This window comes from Coturnix japonica, chromosome Z (assembly GCF_001577835.2).
Source record: "Coturnix japonica isolate 7356 chromosome Z, Coturnix japonica 2.1, whole genome shotgun sequence".
Classification (NCBI taxonomy): Eukaryota; Metazoa; Chordata; class Aves; order Galliformes; family Phasianidae; genus Coturnix; species Coturnix japonica.
Window position 1 is genome coordinate 64,302,715 of NC_029547.1, and position 17,199 is coordinate 64,319,913.

At 38.9% G+C, this 17,199-nt stretch overlaps 1 protein-coding gene across 2 annotated transcripts in view; it reads right to left on the minus strand.

Moving 5' to 3' along the window:
* Positions 1-17,199, minus strand: part of COMMD10 (COMM domain containing 10) — an 80,376-nt gene that overhangs the window by 55,235 nt on the left and 7,942 nt on the right. For both annotated transcript variants that reach the window (XM_015850003.2, XM_032441555.1), the window contains exon 5: positions 13,451-13,561. In XM_015850003.2, the coding sequence (XP_015705489.2) occupies positions 13,451-13,561 (111 nt within the window). The remainder of the gene's footprint in view (positions 1-13,450; positions 13,562-17,199) is intronic.

The window sequence follows — 17,199 nt, forward strand, 5'->3', positions numbered from 1 at the left end:
ATGTTTTTTGGTCTTCTTCCCTGCAACTTGAAAACTTCACTTAAAACTTCAGTTGAATGTACTGAAGTCCTTCTGATAACAGTAACCATCACCTCTCAACAGAATCTCTCTTTTTCAGCCACGGTTCTATTTCTTTTTACCGTTTTGCAGCCTTCTCGTACCCTCTTTCTATATGTTATAACGCACAATGGTTTTATTTCGCTTTCTTATTCTGGTTCGCCCTGTAGCTTTCTTACACATGACACTGGGACAACTGAAGGAGTATTGAGTTTTATTCTGCAGTCTTTCTTCCATCTACTGCAGTCAAAATGGTTAAGCTTCGAAGGGACCCCTAATGATCATCTGGTTGCTCAAGCACGGAGACCCAAATCATATGAAAATGCAATGTTTGGAGTTTCTACGGATCTAAATAAAGAATAAGCACATTTCTCAACAGCCAGGAGAAAATAGGGGTTGAGAGTGATTTTTTTGGGTGGTTGGAGGTGTTTTGTTGTGGGCTTTTTAAATGTTTTTATCATATCTGCATATCTCTACAGTCAATTTAATGCTTTTGTGCTGGTTGCAAAGGACTCCTTACAAGCGATGTAAATGTTCTGGACTTTTTTCATCTAAACAGATACCACAGTTATGCAGTATTAAGGTTTAGTGTCTGTATTGGTAAGTTCAGGATAATATAATCTCATACATTCTGATAAGGATTATAACAAGAAAAGCCAAAGAAATTCAGCTCCATGCTGGGCTGTGCTCTATTTCAGTGAAGCTTGCTATAAATGCCAGTTTTCACCCTTCTGATGCTCTCTTTCTTGTTAAGTATTTCCTGCTCCTTTCCAAGATGATTTTCAGGGTCCATAGACATCAGCCAGAGTAATAAAATTAAAGCAAAACAGATTTTATTACTGCTCACACATCACACAACCTGTAAATTAAATAAATGAACAGGGATTTTATTAAAATCAGAAAGAAAAAAAGCTGCCAAAACCCAATTGGCCAACTCACCTATCTTCCTGCTGATATGTTACTATATACAGAATACATCTTCTTGGGTGGATCTGAGGTGGGAGTGGGAGGGGTGAAGACAGATAGGATGAGAATCAAACACCACCTTCTCCATTATTTGATATCCCACCTTCAGAATACACAGCTGGCTCCTCATATACAGAAACCCAACCACTTTCCACCTCTCAGGTGCATCATTCCAGCAGTTAGACCAGCTCTCCACAATTCCTCCTTGCTTCGCTGTTTAATGACTGCAAGGCCTGACCTTAAATAATCATCTTCACCATCATCAATTAACGTTTGTGCAAAAAATGCAGGACTTCTTTGAGAAACACTCAGCAAAAATGAAAGAACCACTTTTGAAATAGTTTAAGTCAATTAAACATGAAAGGAATTCTGTGGTACAAAGCACGACATTTCTCTAGGCAATGACTTTCTCCTCGACATATTCCAAACCCAGTACTTCATATTCAGTAAAAATGCCAGAAACCTTTAAAAAACAAAACAAATACATAAAAAGTATTTTAACGCAGGAATAAGAATTAGATGCCTATGACAGAGAAAGAGGGACTCCATATAATCACAAACCTTTTATAAACATTTATCTTCTAAAAAGCCAAATAATAACTTAATTTTCTCAAGCTGTGAGGAAATACAAATGGATTAACATAGTTTGTACACATACAAAGGGAAAAGATTATTTCTGTATCTGTTATCAGACCTGTTGGTGGATCAGCACATTCCTGTGCATTGCTTCCAGTAGCAATACCAGCCTGCAGATTTCACAGCATTTAATCTCTCCCTTCCCTTTTGGGACAGGATTTCATATGCTTGACTCTTTACAAGGGTAGAGAACAGCAGGACAAGGGGAAATGGTTTGAAGTCGAAGGAGGGAAGATTTAAGTTGGATGTCTTTACTATGAGAGTGGTGAGGTGCTGCAACAGCTGCCCAGAGAGGTTGTGGATGCTCCTCTGTCCCTGGAGGTGTTCAAGGCCAGGTTGGATGGGGTCCTGGGCAGCCTGGGCTGGTATGAAATACTAAAGTTGGTGGCCCTGCCTATGTGTGGGGGGGGGGGGGGTGGGTTGGAGCTTAATGAACCTTGAGGTCCCCTCCAACCCGGGCCATTCTGTGGTTGTATGAATTTAACACGTGAAATGCTTGTTTTTATTTTATTTTTATTTATGACACACACTAAAACACTAGTTTTTTGTTTTACTTCTAGAGGCTAACTTTTGCTTACTCTACAATTTCTATTACTTCCTTTAGTTAAAACTGTTTTAATGGAGATAAACAAGGGCTTTGATTTAGAATGAGCAAGAATGAATTGTTATAGTATGGCACCTCTCCTGCTTCATGCTGACAAATGCGTTTTATCCACTTGTCCATCCACAACAGATACACTAAATGACATTTTTAAGGTTTTTATCTTTATTTTATTATACCTTTTCTATTTCATTATTTTAATTTTATTTTATTATACCTTCCTTCTGCCTTATTTCCACAGATCTTTTAAAGTATATGCTTGCCCTTTGATCACATTCCCTCAGTTAAACATGTCAAGGTTTTCTCTTCAAAAAGCAGTAAAAATAAGTGCACTGTGCTCTTTAAACACCTCAGTCCTAAAGCCAAGGATGGCTTCAAGATCTTCTTGATTTGCTCCAGGCCACAGGAGAGCTTAACTGTGGTTAAAATGGTAACATGAATTTTAAAGCCACTCCAAGTAAAAAATACATTAAAAAAAAATCAAATTATGCTATATGTGAATTTTTAAGAGCTCTTCAAAATGACTTCCCTGATACTAGGTTGAGAAGAAAGAACTGTGTCATGTATTGTAACACTACTCACAGAGCACTGCTTCCTGCATACTCACCATTCTCAGCTGCACCAGAAAGACTCCACTGGCTCAACTCAGCTTCAGTTCATAACAGTTCACTGCTCCTCTCTCGGTGACAATTTCCCTTACAGTTTGCCTGGCTACTGTACCTTTCACAAGCTCAATGCATTTTAGCAGGGAATGTCCTCTGGCCGCAGCTGCTGCAGCAAAGCAGTTCTGAAAGATTTAACATTAACGTTTCCATCTGTACGGTGTATTTGGAAAGAAATTAAATAGTACCAAATTCAATACCAAGAAATAGCTATTCCTGGAGAGCCACGGAGACAGTCAGGGGGCTGGAACACCTTTCCTGGGTAGAAACACTAAAGGAGATGGGCTTCTTTAGACTGGAGAAAAGTAGCCTTCAGGGGGACCCCACAGCAGCCCTCCCACACTTCGAGCTTACAAGCATGAGGGAGAGTGACAGTCTAATAGTCATAGCATGGGGGGACTGAACTTAAAGAGGGGAAATTTAGGTTAGATGTTAGGGGAAAAAAATTGTATTCTGAGGGTGGTGAGGCGCTACAATAGGCTGCTGAGAGATGTTCTGGATGCCCCATCCCTGGAGGTGTTCAGGGTTGGGTTGGATGGGACCCTGTGCAGCCTGATCTGGTGAGTGGCAGCACTGTCCACGGCAGGAGGCTGGAAGTAGATGATCCCATCATGATGGGATCTGAGCCATTCTGTGACTCCAAGATTTATCACACTATCTGCAAGCCAGCTTAGTTCTCATCCAACAGTCATTTTTTCTAAACCTGAAACATGTTTAGAAACAGCAAGCTAAAAGGCTCAGTCAATAACATGCTGAATGTTAGCCTCCAAAAGCACAACTGATAGGAATATACTGCCATCCAGGAACTACGAAGCTGTCTAAACATTGTCTAAACATCATCTTTGCAGTAATACACTGTTTTTACACTACCTTTAGCAGCAAAAGATACGCTACAGCACAAGAAGGTCTGAAAAACAAAGTAAAATAATCTAAGAAATAACATCAATTATTGGTTAACAAGAGAAGAAGCAACAATGGAAAAATAAAGTGATACCAGTTGTATGGAAGGTTTATTTGAAAGTGTGTTATTAGAGCTTCTGGAATCTACAGGATGTTTTTGAGAGGAACAGTAAGTGTTTCTGCAAAGATGGAATGACAGAAAGGGAAAAAGGGAAAGAGAAAAGGAAAGTAAAGTGGCAAAATGATCTAGAAACAAAGGAAAACAATTTTTTTTTTTTTACTGCTGTAAGAGGGATTTCTCTTAACCTACAGATACATTACTTTCAGCCTTTAAATTTCAACTTCAAATGAGCCTTCTCCTCTTAAGGAGAATCTTCAAGTGACCCTCTTCCTTTCCAGCAATCATTCTAGAAATCTGCATTAAATATTTTAAGGTTTTTGCCTTTGCTTTTGAACAACGATAGGCATTTATTTTGAATAGCATCCAGTCAGATTTTGAAACTCCTTTATTCAGGACTCGAAGGGAAGAGGAAGATGTCACGCATCTGAACTCCTTTGTGCAGTTAATGTATTCTGTACTCAGTTCCACACTGAAAAACCCTAGGACTGCTAGGTATGAGGGCACACCTAACTTATCAGTGGGCAGACCCATGAAGATACTGTGCTCCTCCTAAAAGCTTGAGCTTGGGGTTCTGCTATGCCAACACAGTAATACCTTTCTGCATCTCATGAAGTAGGCAAGTGCATCCATAATCACAGAATCACAGAATTGTAGGGGTTGGAAGGGACCTCTAGAGATCATCGAGTCCAACCCCCCTGCGAAAGCAGGCTCCCTACACCAGGTCACACAGGTAGGCATCCAGTCGGGTCTTGAATATCTCCAGAGAAGGAGACCACCACCTCCCTGGGCAGCCTGTTCCAGTGCTCCGTCACCCTCACTGTAAAGAAGTTCTTCTGCACATTCGTGCAGAACTTCCTATGCTGTACTTTCATCCCATTACCCCTAGTCCTATCCCCACACGCTACTGAAAAGAGACCAGACTCACCACTATGGCTCCCACACCTCAGGTATTTATAAACCTGGATCAAGTCCCCTCTCAGCCTTCTTTTCTCAAGGCTAAACAGACCCAGTTCCCTAAGTCTCTCCTCAAAGGGGAGATGCTCCAGACCCTTCACCATCTTAGTGGCCCTCCGCTGGACTCTTTCCAAGAGATCCCTGTCTTTTTTGTACTGGGGAGCCCAGAACTGGACACAATATTCCAGATGAGGCCTCACCAGAGCAGAGTAGAGGGGGAGGATCACCTCCTTCGACCTGCTGGACACTCTCTTTTTAATACACCCCAGTATGCCATTGGCTTTTTTGGCTACAAGGGCACACTGCTGGCTCATGGTTAATCTGTTGTCCACCAGGACGCCCAGGTCCCTCTCAGCAGAGCTCCTCTCCAGCAGCTCTTCCCCCAGCCTGTACTGGGGGTGAACTGTGCTGAACTGTGCAATCACAAAATTACCAAGGTCAGAAAAGACCTCTAAGATCACCCAGTCCAACTGTCCACCTATCATCAATATTCTCCCACTAAACCATGTTCCTTAGTAAAGTACCTACCTCATAAAAAAAATAGAATCATGGACCAGAGCAGCCTACAAATCTGGTCCTTGAGAACTTGCCTTGCTGTCAGATTCTGAATCTCATGACTTCCCCTTCATGTATAAACATTTCCCAGCTCTCTTCATTTCTGTTGATGCTGAGAAAGAGGACACAGAAATAATCCAGCTTCTTCAACCTTCTTTAAAACTCCGCGCCCTGCATTTATGCACAAGTAGTAATCCAAAAAGCCATCAATCAGTTGTTATTGAAAAGCTCAGTGACTAATCCTGACACTCTTAAGATAGCATTTAGAAACACGCCTATAAAGCAATTCTCAAAATATTTTCATTATGTAGAGAGCTGAAAGATTTATGCCCTTTACACTGAGAACTCCATAAGCTCACTTAAAAAGCATCACTATACAAGTTTCTTTTCCATTTGACCAACCAATATGGTTCTGCCTCACGAGGTGACTGAACAGCTTAGTTACTCTGACTATGCATTTGCAAGCTTAGAAATGTGGTTTTAGGTGTCAAAAAAAAAACAAGCAGTTTCATCTCAAACATAAATTTCAAGCCAGACAAGCATGTTTATTATTTTCTGCTATATTTTTGTATTGTAATTACATTACTGCAAGGCTTCGAAATGTATTCTTAGCATGTCTGTCTCCTTATGGAAAAAAATTATTTCCGTTTTCCCCTTGAAATCTCCTTCTATTACTGCATTGCTAGCAAGTGTGCATTCCTACAATGATGTCATTTCATTAGTAGTGATTTCATAAGATCATAGTGAACAAGATTTGCACAGGGGCTGTGGGCTGTGTTTTTCCTGTAAAATTGGTGATATTTCACATATATTATCTTGAGAAAAAAGTCACTTGTCATAGCAGCTTTTGAAATTAGCTGAACATTCATAAAAAGCCAAAAGACACAAGTTTAGATGCCACATCATTCCAGATACCAGACTGCTCTCATTTACAAACAACAACAACAAGAAATGAGTGAAAATTGCTGCCCTTGTGTATGATAGAGGTGATGATCTATCTTCTTCCACCCAAAGCATAACTAGAAAGGGAGTCACAGCCTTGTTACAGGCACCTGTGTAATGTCAAATGCACAGTGTTGATCCTGTCTGACAGCATGTACTGTATATTTATTGCCTTAAGCAGGACAGATGTTAGCAACACAGGAGATGCTCACTCTTTAATCTTTCAAGAATATGCACATTACTTCTCCAGGAAGCCCAATCTGGCAATTTGAGAAGTTTGCATATTGACAAAAAATTAGCTAAAATAATGGGAAAGCAATTGAGCCAAAAGAAGATGACAAAACACTCCAGGAAACAAGGAAATGAAACTCCTGTCAGTTTTCTTCAGCAGTTCACATTTAATTAAGTTACTAACGTCCTTATGTCGGAGTGTCCCCCAAAAATGCATTTCTGAGTTGCAGCTACAGAAGTTGGAGGTATAGTCAAGTTCTAGTACATAACTTCAAATAAAACAATCTGCATATACCTAGAAATTCCTTTTAACACCTACATTTTACACGTTGCTTTACTCTATGTAAAGGCCTTCCAATTTCTGAGGGTACCTCAAACACAGTAGACCTACCAGGGGAGGAGTCAGTAGGAAAGTGCCTCTTCCATTTCCACCGGGGATTCACTACTCCCAAACTACTATCACAGTAACAAAAAGCAAACCAATTGTGTCTACCCTGAGTACCTGCGCAGTAAAACAAACAAACACACCAAACAACAGATAATTAGGATTGCAGAAGACAATACTATCTGTCTCTTCCATCAAGCTCTGAAGACATCCACCTCACAGGGGAGCCAGATACAGGGAAATAAAACACTGCTGAACAGTAACAAGATCATTTTAAATATGGAAGAGCTGAGAAACTGAATATGGAGAACTAAGCAGCACTGCCAGTCACACCCAGGAAAGACACCCCCACACTTAGAGGTCTGCAGAGCTTCCCAATACTATATTATATTTAAAGAAATCATCTCCAACTTTTATAAAGAACCAATTCCACATCTTCTCAGCTTGAGTAATTGCTAAGTAGAACAAAAGACAACTACTCCTATCCGATCTTAATGCCACAAAATTTTACTCATTAATTAATATCTAAATGCTTTATGAGCCCTGAAATTACTAGCTTTTAAACCTTAAGCAAAATGTTGGTTCTTCCACGTCTGAAACCAGAAGAATTCTCTGTAAATATCTGCATTAGAAAGCTGGTGACATTGCAGATTACGTGCTTTTTTCCCCTGCCTCACCTCTATTTGAAGCAGGCAACAGTAAACATCGCTGCTGCAGAGGACATACGCAGAACAGTTATTTTCACAACAGAGAGCCTTGTTGTTAGAGGAAGGTCAACTTTAACATTACCTTACCTTCCTACCTTACAGTCAGAAGAACCAGGCACAGGGCAGATGCCACATTTTGGCAGATATGAGCACAGGAGACACAGCCCATGGGCATTCTGAGGCAAGGAAAGATTAGTACTGAAGGTACTGTGAAAGTACTGCAGAACTACAGGCAAAATACAGGCAAATAAGGTTATTTTCCACCTTAAATTTAAACCACCTAACAGTGCTGTAGGTTATTGAGTTTAAACTCAAATATTTAAGGCAGCTCCTTAATTGGACTGACGATGGTAAAGCTTCACATTTATGCACAATTCAGTACACTCCTGTACAAAAGAACTGGAAATCCAGTATTATCTATAAACTGACATTGTTTCACATTGTTAACAGTGACCAAGTCTTTCTTTAACTCCATGACAAAAACATACATAGACAGAGCTAAAAGAGTATTTTAGTGGAAATGGAGCAATTGCAAGGGCTGCTACCAATTACACAGTTTGCAAATTCATGTGTTACAGATTTTATTCATAAATTGTGTCGACTGCCAGGCAAAACAGAAGGATGCTGTAGAAATGCCTGTAAAGGGATCTTCACTATAAGCTAGATAATTCAACCATTTAAGATCACGAATGAAGCTTGCTCATTAACTACATGCTGCACCACAACTGTCAGAGCTGTGCATGTACTCCTGGAGTCACATCGCCTCATAGATGGCTTCTAGGTAAAATGCCATACTACCCACAGCTTTCAGGATACAGGTTATTCACCCTTCCATTTCGTGCTGGTAAGAAAACAAAAGCCCTCTCAGCAGCTTGAAAGTTCAGGACTGCCTTCAGTTTTCTCCCTAATTAAATGAATTTAATCAAGGACAATAGATAAATCAGAAACGGGCCAATGCAAGAATTGCTGTGCTTTGCAAGTTTGAAATTTCATGCTTTAAAGATTGAGCAAAGACACTTCTAACAGCTTTCTGAAGTGACATGACAGCCTGGAAGCAAATTATGAATTTCAAGCTCATTTTTCTGAGCTGTTCCACATGCCCAAGATGTTACAAGCATTATCGCCACAGCTCCTGGAAACACGAAGACATTTCCCAGTATTCTGAAACCTTGTCTTAGGGAACTTTCTGCTTTCTTATCAGCAGGAGTATTCATTTGATTTTAGTTCTCAGAACAAAATTGGTTCCATAATCTTCCTTGCCAAAAGCAGCAATCTAGCTTGTATGTGGAGGCTCTGAAAGACTGTGACCAGGACTGTGCTATCTGAAGCCATCTAGGCCTTCACTTATCTCCTCTCAATTGGAATGAAAAAAAGCCCTCTTAAATCCCATCCTCAAACATTTCTGTGTTCAGACCGTAGCCTGTCCTACTTATCTTTTTGGCAATTGCTAGACACTTGCAAATCTGCACTGCACGAACACTAAGTTCAAGTAAGCATGTACATGCAAGCTTCCTTGTTTGCTGAGAAAGAAAAGGGTAATACCTTAATCAGAACAGAAAACGGCTGATGAACACAAGAAGCAAGTCACAACTTAGTGTTTGCAATTCATCATAGTGCCTCCAACACTGAGTTTTAATTGCACTCCCCTTTTGTTTTGGTTTTTTGTTTGTTTGTTTGTTTTCCAAGACATGACAAATTACTTATGTATTTTGGGAAAAAAAAGGAGTGCCTAAATGCATTCATGCTCAAAGCAGAGGCCTAAGAAGGACAAATGGAGGGTACACATTGATGCACAGATGCTCAGTGCCATTACATCCTGCCTCTTGAATGGAAGTGTGCCACCTGCATCCACTGTTACCACTCTGCCAACATTGCTCCCTTTCAGAATGAAAAGGGTTAAACTGAAGGGAAAGTGGAAGCACCATCACGCTTCCTTAAACATCCATCAGAAGTGCAGGTCCTGCCTGCATGATACAGAGGCTGCACTGAATCTACAGCCTGAGCTGATGGATTGACCTAGCTCAACTGGAAGGAAAGCTCTGCTTGTCATCTACTCTGCTTTGCTGTTAAAGATGAGGAAAACATTCACAATGACAAACTCAGAAAGGTAAGCAGCATACTTAGTGAAGTCAACAGAGCAATACATCTAAGGCCTACAGTTGTTCACAGTCCCGGCTGCGTAGAAATTCTGTTAAAACTACGAGGGGATAAAAAAGAGAAAGCTTACTTCAGAAAGTAAGAAATAATTTAAGATATCCAGACTTCCATATCCTCTGTAGAACTAATATGTATTATAATCTGCTTCAACTGCAGACCTCATTTTGATTTTCAACAAACAGTCGCAAAGGAAAAAAAATAAAAAAATCATTTCAGAGATTTTCTCCTTTTAAAGCATCCAGAGATTCAAGAGAAATTAAAATGAAATAAAAATTAAGTGATTACAGTAATATTTTAATACCACGTGCCTTGTGTCAGAAGCACTGCATTGGCAGGTTTAATAAAACAGCACTTTCATCATTTTTGCCTTGCACATGAAACACAAAATTCTTCAGATGTCAGCATAAAGAAGAAATACAATAAACAAAGTAATGAACTCTCAGAAGGAATCTATTCATAGCAACCCCACTCAAAGGGAAAAAAAAAAAAATCCCTCAAAGGCAGGATATCAAGAAGTCCTTAATGGTTAGAAAGGAAACTGTACATAAAAATAAAGTAGAGGGAAAAAAGAAAAGAGCAATACCTTCCATAGGAAAAACTGCAATTAAAGTTGAGTATTTAATGAAACCAGTTTACAAAACAGACCTGAGAGACAACACTGGGCAACAATAGCTAATTTATCCTAACAACTTTCAAGCATATATGCTAACCACAGATCATGTGTAAAAACACACAGTAATAAATATCATACATGATGAAGTACTTTGCTTCATATTCCTAGTGAACAAGTACAGCAGAACACGCTTTTACTTATCACATTTCCCTGGGAAGTTCTTCTGCACAGATAATGTGATATTTCTGAAGCTCACAGACCTTTTCCACAACCTCTACCACAAAAGACTCTTGTATATGACTCCTGTGGCTACAGGGAATTGCTCCAGCTGCTCAGAAAGCTCTTCCCGAGATGGCTAAGGGAATTGCTGTATTAACAGTGGGAAAGAACGTACGACTGTGTGTCTACATAGATAATTATTAAATAAACTATGGGGATAAACAGAGATGCTAATACACACAGCACTTACTTTTTGGGATCAGTCTTTGTTTGCAAATCTGCATCATCATTGGTAGGTATTATCAGGATTAATTTTGACGCCCTCTACTGGCTACTTCGTCCTTCAGCCAAAAGATGATAGTGCTGCAGCTCCACAACAAACTTGAAACCGAACTACACAGCTAAAGACAGCACTCATAGATACCCAAAAGCGAACGCATCAGTTTGCAAGTGGCTATTTCTAAATGTTCTCTTCATTTGCTTAAATGTAAGAACAGAAACAAATGCAACTTCCCCATCATATCAACTTGCTTTTTGTGTCTACTTCACAGAAATTACGTTTTGTCACATTTAGAAATGCTATTGAGGATTATAAATTCTAATCATTGTAGCAAGTGCTGTTAATTGCATTTTCAATCACAGCTTGCTTTTTTCTCCTCCTTATACCAAATTTCATCAACAACCAAGCTGTTGAGCAGTCTATAATCACAGAACAGCTCAGTTTGGGAAGCAGGGTTTGGCAACTCCCTGATCCAGCTCCCCCTGCAGCAGGGCTGGATGCACGCCTGGGTCAGGCTGCTCAAGTCATCATCCCACTCGCTCCCTGCACAGCTCCACAGCTGGCAGCTATGCAGCCTCTCATTCCAGTGCTTAAACACAATGACAAGCTCTCTATGACATATGTAAAATGTACATTAGACTGAAAGCAAAAGGAATTCAACATCTTCATTCCATATTTAATAACTATTTTAGACATTAGGTTCTGATAAAAAGTAGTTTGAACAGTGTCTAATTGTAGTTACTTGTAGTAAACATTAACGTATTAGTATAAATTACTCCCAATTAATAGAAATAGTGGCAAATTTCATTTACTTCGCTTTTTTTTTTTTAATAGGTTTTGATTATGTAGATTAGCAAGACAAACTTCTACTGCTATATACAGATTAGAAATGTAAACCCTTAGTGCTTCCCACAACTACTTACTTTAGAAGTGATTCTGAGCATTATCTGCAAATATTATTCAGAGCTGGAGACGCCTGACAAAGAGCACTACTGCCCCCTAATGTGCCAACCCCACCAGAGCACATCCACAACAGCCTTTTCCTTTCTATTACAGATTTCCAGACAACTTGATACACCGTGCACAAAAGCCTCACAGTGATACCAAATACTGCACAAAAATCAATCATCTTCAACTCTTCTGTCTGTTTATGGGTACACAGTATCCAATCTTAAACCTACTCTCTATCAGAATGTAATCAATCACCTAAAACAAACAAAAGAAACAGATATCTTCATAACAACACATATATTAGACTTTTGGTGTCTGAAACATCTTTCATCAGCAGGATGTTCTTCATGTTGCGCTGCCCTGTCTAAACGCCAGGTACAAGCCTGCTCTTAAGCTTGTTATTATTCAAAAATAATTCTGACATAAGTATTCACCTACACTCACAAAAATAAGCAGAATAAATAAAATATCCAGTCACCAAATTCTGTTTGTAAAGGAAATAGGTCAACTAACTCAGTCACGTGGAAATCACATCTTTCTCATGTTGCTATAATTACAGACACAGACTTAAACCTGTCTGCAGTGTTTCTCAACACAACTTGGGTATAAGAAATTGTTCAGTTCCTGGATGTACTTTTCAAAAAGATTTATAGTCTGCAGTGGACTATTGAAGGTCCTAATGAAAAGCACAAATACAAGCTGTATATTCTCATTTACTCAGTCACACGTCAGGAATTCCACATGCATTAGTAAAATTACCTCAATTTAAAGGCAACACAAAAGCTGAACTGAGTTCTGATTCTTCTCTTCTTTTGCACTGACTGTTTCATCGCTTAATAGTCTGAGAGACATCACAGAAGGCACCAATTTATGTACCTTAGCAAGATTAGGTAAATAAATGTTCATGTGCTAAGTAATATATGACACAAATTTATAAATAAAGCTTCATTAGTTGTTTTTGACACTGAAACACCATCAATCACTAAACACTTTCAATGTAAGGCTTACCTAAAATATCTCCAAACATCTGTGTTTTGACACAGTCAAAGCTATCTGTGGCCTTGGGCCACTGTCATCATTCATATAAATACATCACTAGCACAAAAAGGCTAGGAGTGGCAAGTGGTATCTTAAGTAACTGGTCATGGTACAGTGCAGCAAGAAGCTGAACATTAAGTCCAAGGAGTATCAATCACAAGATGCATCTATATATCTAGAAATATATTTTACAGATCCAAAATAGACATATTTCAGAACATTCTTCCATGATGTCACAGCCCACATTTGATAACACAGCTGTCAGCTCCACAGTCCGCTTAATGCATGTGCTATTACATCAGTACTTCACAAATTTAAATGCTTAATCATATATTTTGTGAAATTACATCAGAAAAATATGAAAACACTGGAGAGAGACTAATTGTTATCAAGAGTTCCAACTGATGCCCCCAAACTTCTAACATAAAGCCATCATCACAGTTCATTCCAACTTTGTCAGCCACATTTGTCTTACCTTTGAATCTTCATTGCTCACACCCAGCTCTAGCACAGCTCGAGGAGATTTCAGCTTTGCTTGCACAGATGCAGACATTTGAAGATCAAGCTGCCAACCAATTGTTTCAAGCTATAAAACATAAGTTTAGTTTAGAATCAGGTGCACAGAAGTACTGGGAGGTCAACTTAGAGCATCTGTCAATGGTTTGTCAGCAAACACCATGATCTACAAGTAAGTACTAAGCATTCTTACACAATACACACCCTGCAAATTCTCCTATACTCCAATTAGTGTTTGCTTCTACCTCCCACCAACCTTACCAGTTAAAACTGCCTGCGGCCTTCACAAATAAAAGTAACTTCAAATATCTCAAATGTGCTGAACTAACCCATAAAGCAAAATGAAGTAACCAAACTAAGATGCATTCCCCCTCCTTGCAAAGTTGACTGAAGATTCAATTTCACATCTTCTTTTATTGTACAGAAAATTAATAAATTACCAGTGTAAACTACCTCAAAATGGTAATCTCTTAACCAAAAGATCTACTGCATGTCCTACCATACATGGAAGCTTACAACAAAAATAATTCTGGGCTGCTTTTTAGCATGTTTCTACCAATTGAGCTAAAATGTGGAGCAGGTGCACAACAGTATTTGAATAGGAAGCTCCTCAAAAATGCATTCCAATGTACTTTTTTAATCTTTAAATTGAAGTGACATTCAAAAATTACTGAGTTGCAGCACACACATAAAGAATGTAAGAACAAAACTACAAGCCTAACAGGACATAATCCACCTAGCCTTCTTGAATGAAGTAGAAACACAAAGTCTTACCACCTGGCAAGTTAATCAACATACAAGTTTTTTAGTCTACTCTCCCTTCTGCTAGTAAATACTGTGGCTCACTTTTACTGTTACTAAGACAACCCATTTGTTGACCCCTTCCCAGTCCAATATTCAGTACGTGCCCTGTTCTCCTGCGGTGACAGCAATCTCTAGATGAAATACAGGACAGAAAATGAGAGGCAGCACAGTGGTTATAGCTCAGTAGCAGCCATAACACCCTTTCCGTTACCGCTTTACTTTATCATTACTTTGTTTCCCATAGCCATTTTTATTTCTGTTTTGAATACAGTTGCAGGAGAACAGGTTTTGATTAACAGATAATAAGCTGCCTCAAACTCCAAAATGGCCTGCCTATATACTTTCTTGAAATCGAAATATAACATGTATTTGACTGCAGTACGTTTACTTAGACATTCAGCATTCTGAAAGGTCAATTAATCTTCCAAGAGCAGGGACATGTTGCATGATATTTGTGTCAAGGCACAGTATTTGGATGCTACGAAGATGTATTTTAGGGGCAATTTTTTCAAGAGATGAAAGGAATTCAAATTTATTTTCACTTCTAATGCAAAATTATGCAAAACAAATATTGGGAGAGCCTTAGATAACACTGACACTTGTATTATGCAAGAAGTATGTACTAGTGGAGAAGAATTTCTCCAGAAATAGCAGGGAAATAAAATCATGTTCTTAGCTTTTTCTTTTTATAATTTCCAAGCAGCAGTTTAGAAATATTCAAGCTAACTTGTCACCGCAACATTTAACACTGTTGAAAATGCACTATTTTGCTCTGTAAGCTCACACTTGGTATCTCTGGCAACTATTTAACCAGAAGGTTGTGTTCCGGAAACAAAAAAAAACAACAGGTGCAGGCTGGAAAAAAAGGAAAGAAAAAAAAGGTGGATAGTAAATAAAAACATGAGTAAGCACAAATAAAAGTCCTTCAGATCCCAGATCTGCCCCATGAACACCACAACAAGATTCAGAGCAACAGAGAAACACAACCTCACTATGAAAGAAAAACAATGTTGAGGACCTTAATTTGGGAAATGCTCATCGGATTACAAGTAGAAGTAATGAGGAAAAAAGGGAGAACTGTAAGTGGCAGCAGAATTTCACAGAACACATAATGCTCTGAAGAGCATCCCAGTACTTCCAACTTCAGCCATTCTCAACTTGCAGAGCAGGGCCAGTATTTTTAAGGATGGAGTGTGTAAAGCTGTTTGAATACTCACCTACTACAGGGGGAAAAGCAAGGATACTTTTCAATTTTGAGCTTTTGAGATATCCTGAACTAACTTTCCCTGCCTTTCTCTGCACCGACTTATTTTAAACAGGAAAATTGAATTTCCATATGATTTACTCACTCCTGGAAGGTGAAGCTTCCAGAAGGTCACACAATTTCATAACAAATGATTATGAAAACAACAGAAAAATCTTCATTTTTATCATCAAAACTCACTGATGTGGCACAAACGCTTCACTTCTTGGCATTGCTGCCAAAAGGTTCCATGCATTACTCTTGGTAATAACTACATAATCATTCCATAATTTGGTGATGTGATATTTGAAGGATCCATAGTGAACACTGCTCTCCATTGCTAGAGGAAAGGAAGATTTTAATTTCCTGCTGGCTTTTAGTTTATCTGATCATTATTATTATCTTATTATTTTGGACCTCCCAAAACAGGAGTGATACATATTGACCAGAATGTTGAAACAAACTGCTCTTGGTGTCCACAGTAAGAATTAAGATCCAGTAAGAGTAACTTTTAAAGTAATTAGATCACACTGTTGGGACTGAGGAGAAAAGTGTACTAAAGAAACTGTGGCATGATGCCACATCTTATTCGTCCAGTTCATAATGCACCAACCAGCTGAGTCCAACTGGCCTCTAGTGCCATCATGAGCACACCTGAAAGTCCTGATTTTGTTTCTGAAAACCCAAGTCTTGGCACAGATCCGAGCACTTCTAATAGCACTGCTTCTCCTGCAGCCTTAGCAATGCCAAAGGATTTGATTAACAAGGAGACTTGAGGTTACCTGCAGCTACATGTGGCACAGAGTAGAGCTTTAGAATTGCACAGATGAGGACATTCGTGTCGCCTTACACTGAATCAATACTCAGCCCATTCAAGGTACTTTACATGCATCTATCATATATTTCCCCCCACAGTCAAGCTGATTAATTTGAGGACAGGATACAGCAGTGCAAATGACTTCATTTCCATGAGTTTCTGATGGTTTGTTTGACTTGCTTTTTTTTTTTTTATACAGCTTTTTCCATTCAAAGCCAAATTAATAAACAAGTAACATCAGCGCTTTTCAGAGTTATACTCTACTCATCTATTTCTACCAAAGGTAGTACATCCATAACAGCATTACATCAGTTTATGCAGAGCAACTTCACTACATCAATGCTGGAACACTCTATTAAATGTAAAGACTATTGTATTAAAGACTAAAGTAAATACAGATAATTTAAGATTCCGAGCTCTAAGCTTCACCTATTATACTGTTAGGAGTAACAAATACTGTAGGAAACTGTGTGATAGAACAACTGGATTTATATCTCAGAAAGGAAAGGAAAGACCACCCTCCAAGTTCACAGAGGCAGTAAAAGTACATACCAGGAGTATCCAAATGGAAAAAGGCAGCTGATTGACTCTTCTACCTAACAGAAGAATAGACAGCAAAAAACTCTGGAAGCAAGATGAGGTCAGGCAGATTTTAAACAGATATAAGGCACTTTTTTTATTAGCCACAAAAATACACCAGAAATTACCTGTCATTTCATGCCCTGAAATCCGAATCAGACCCTTTCCAAGAATTTATACATACTGAAGGAAAAAATTATAGTCTGTATTACACGACACTAAATGAGATGAGCACAGCATTTCATTCCAACTTAAAATGGCTATT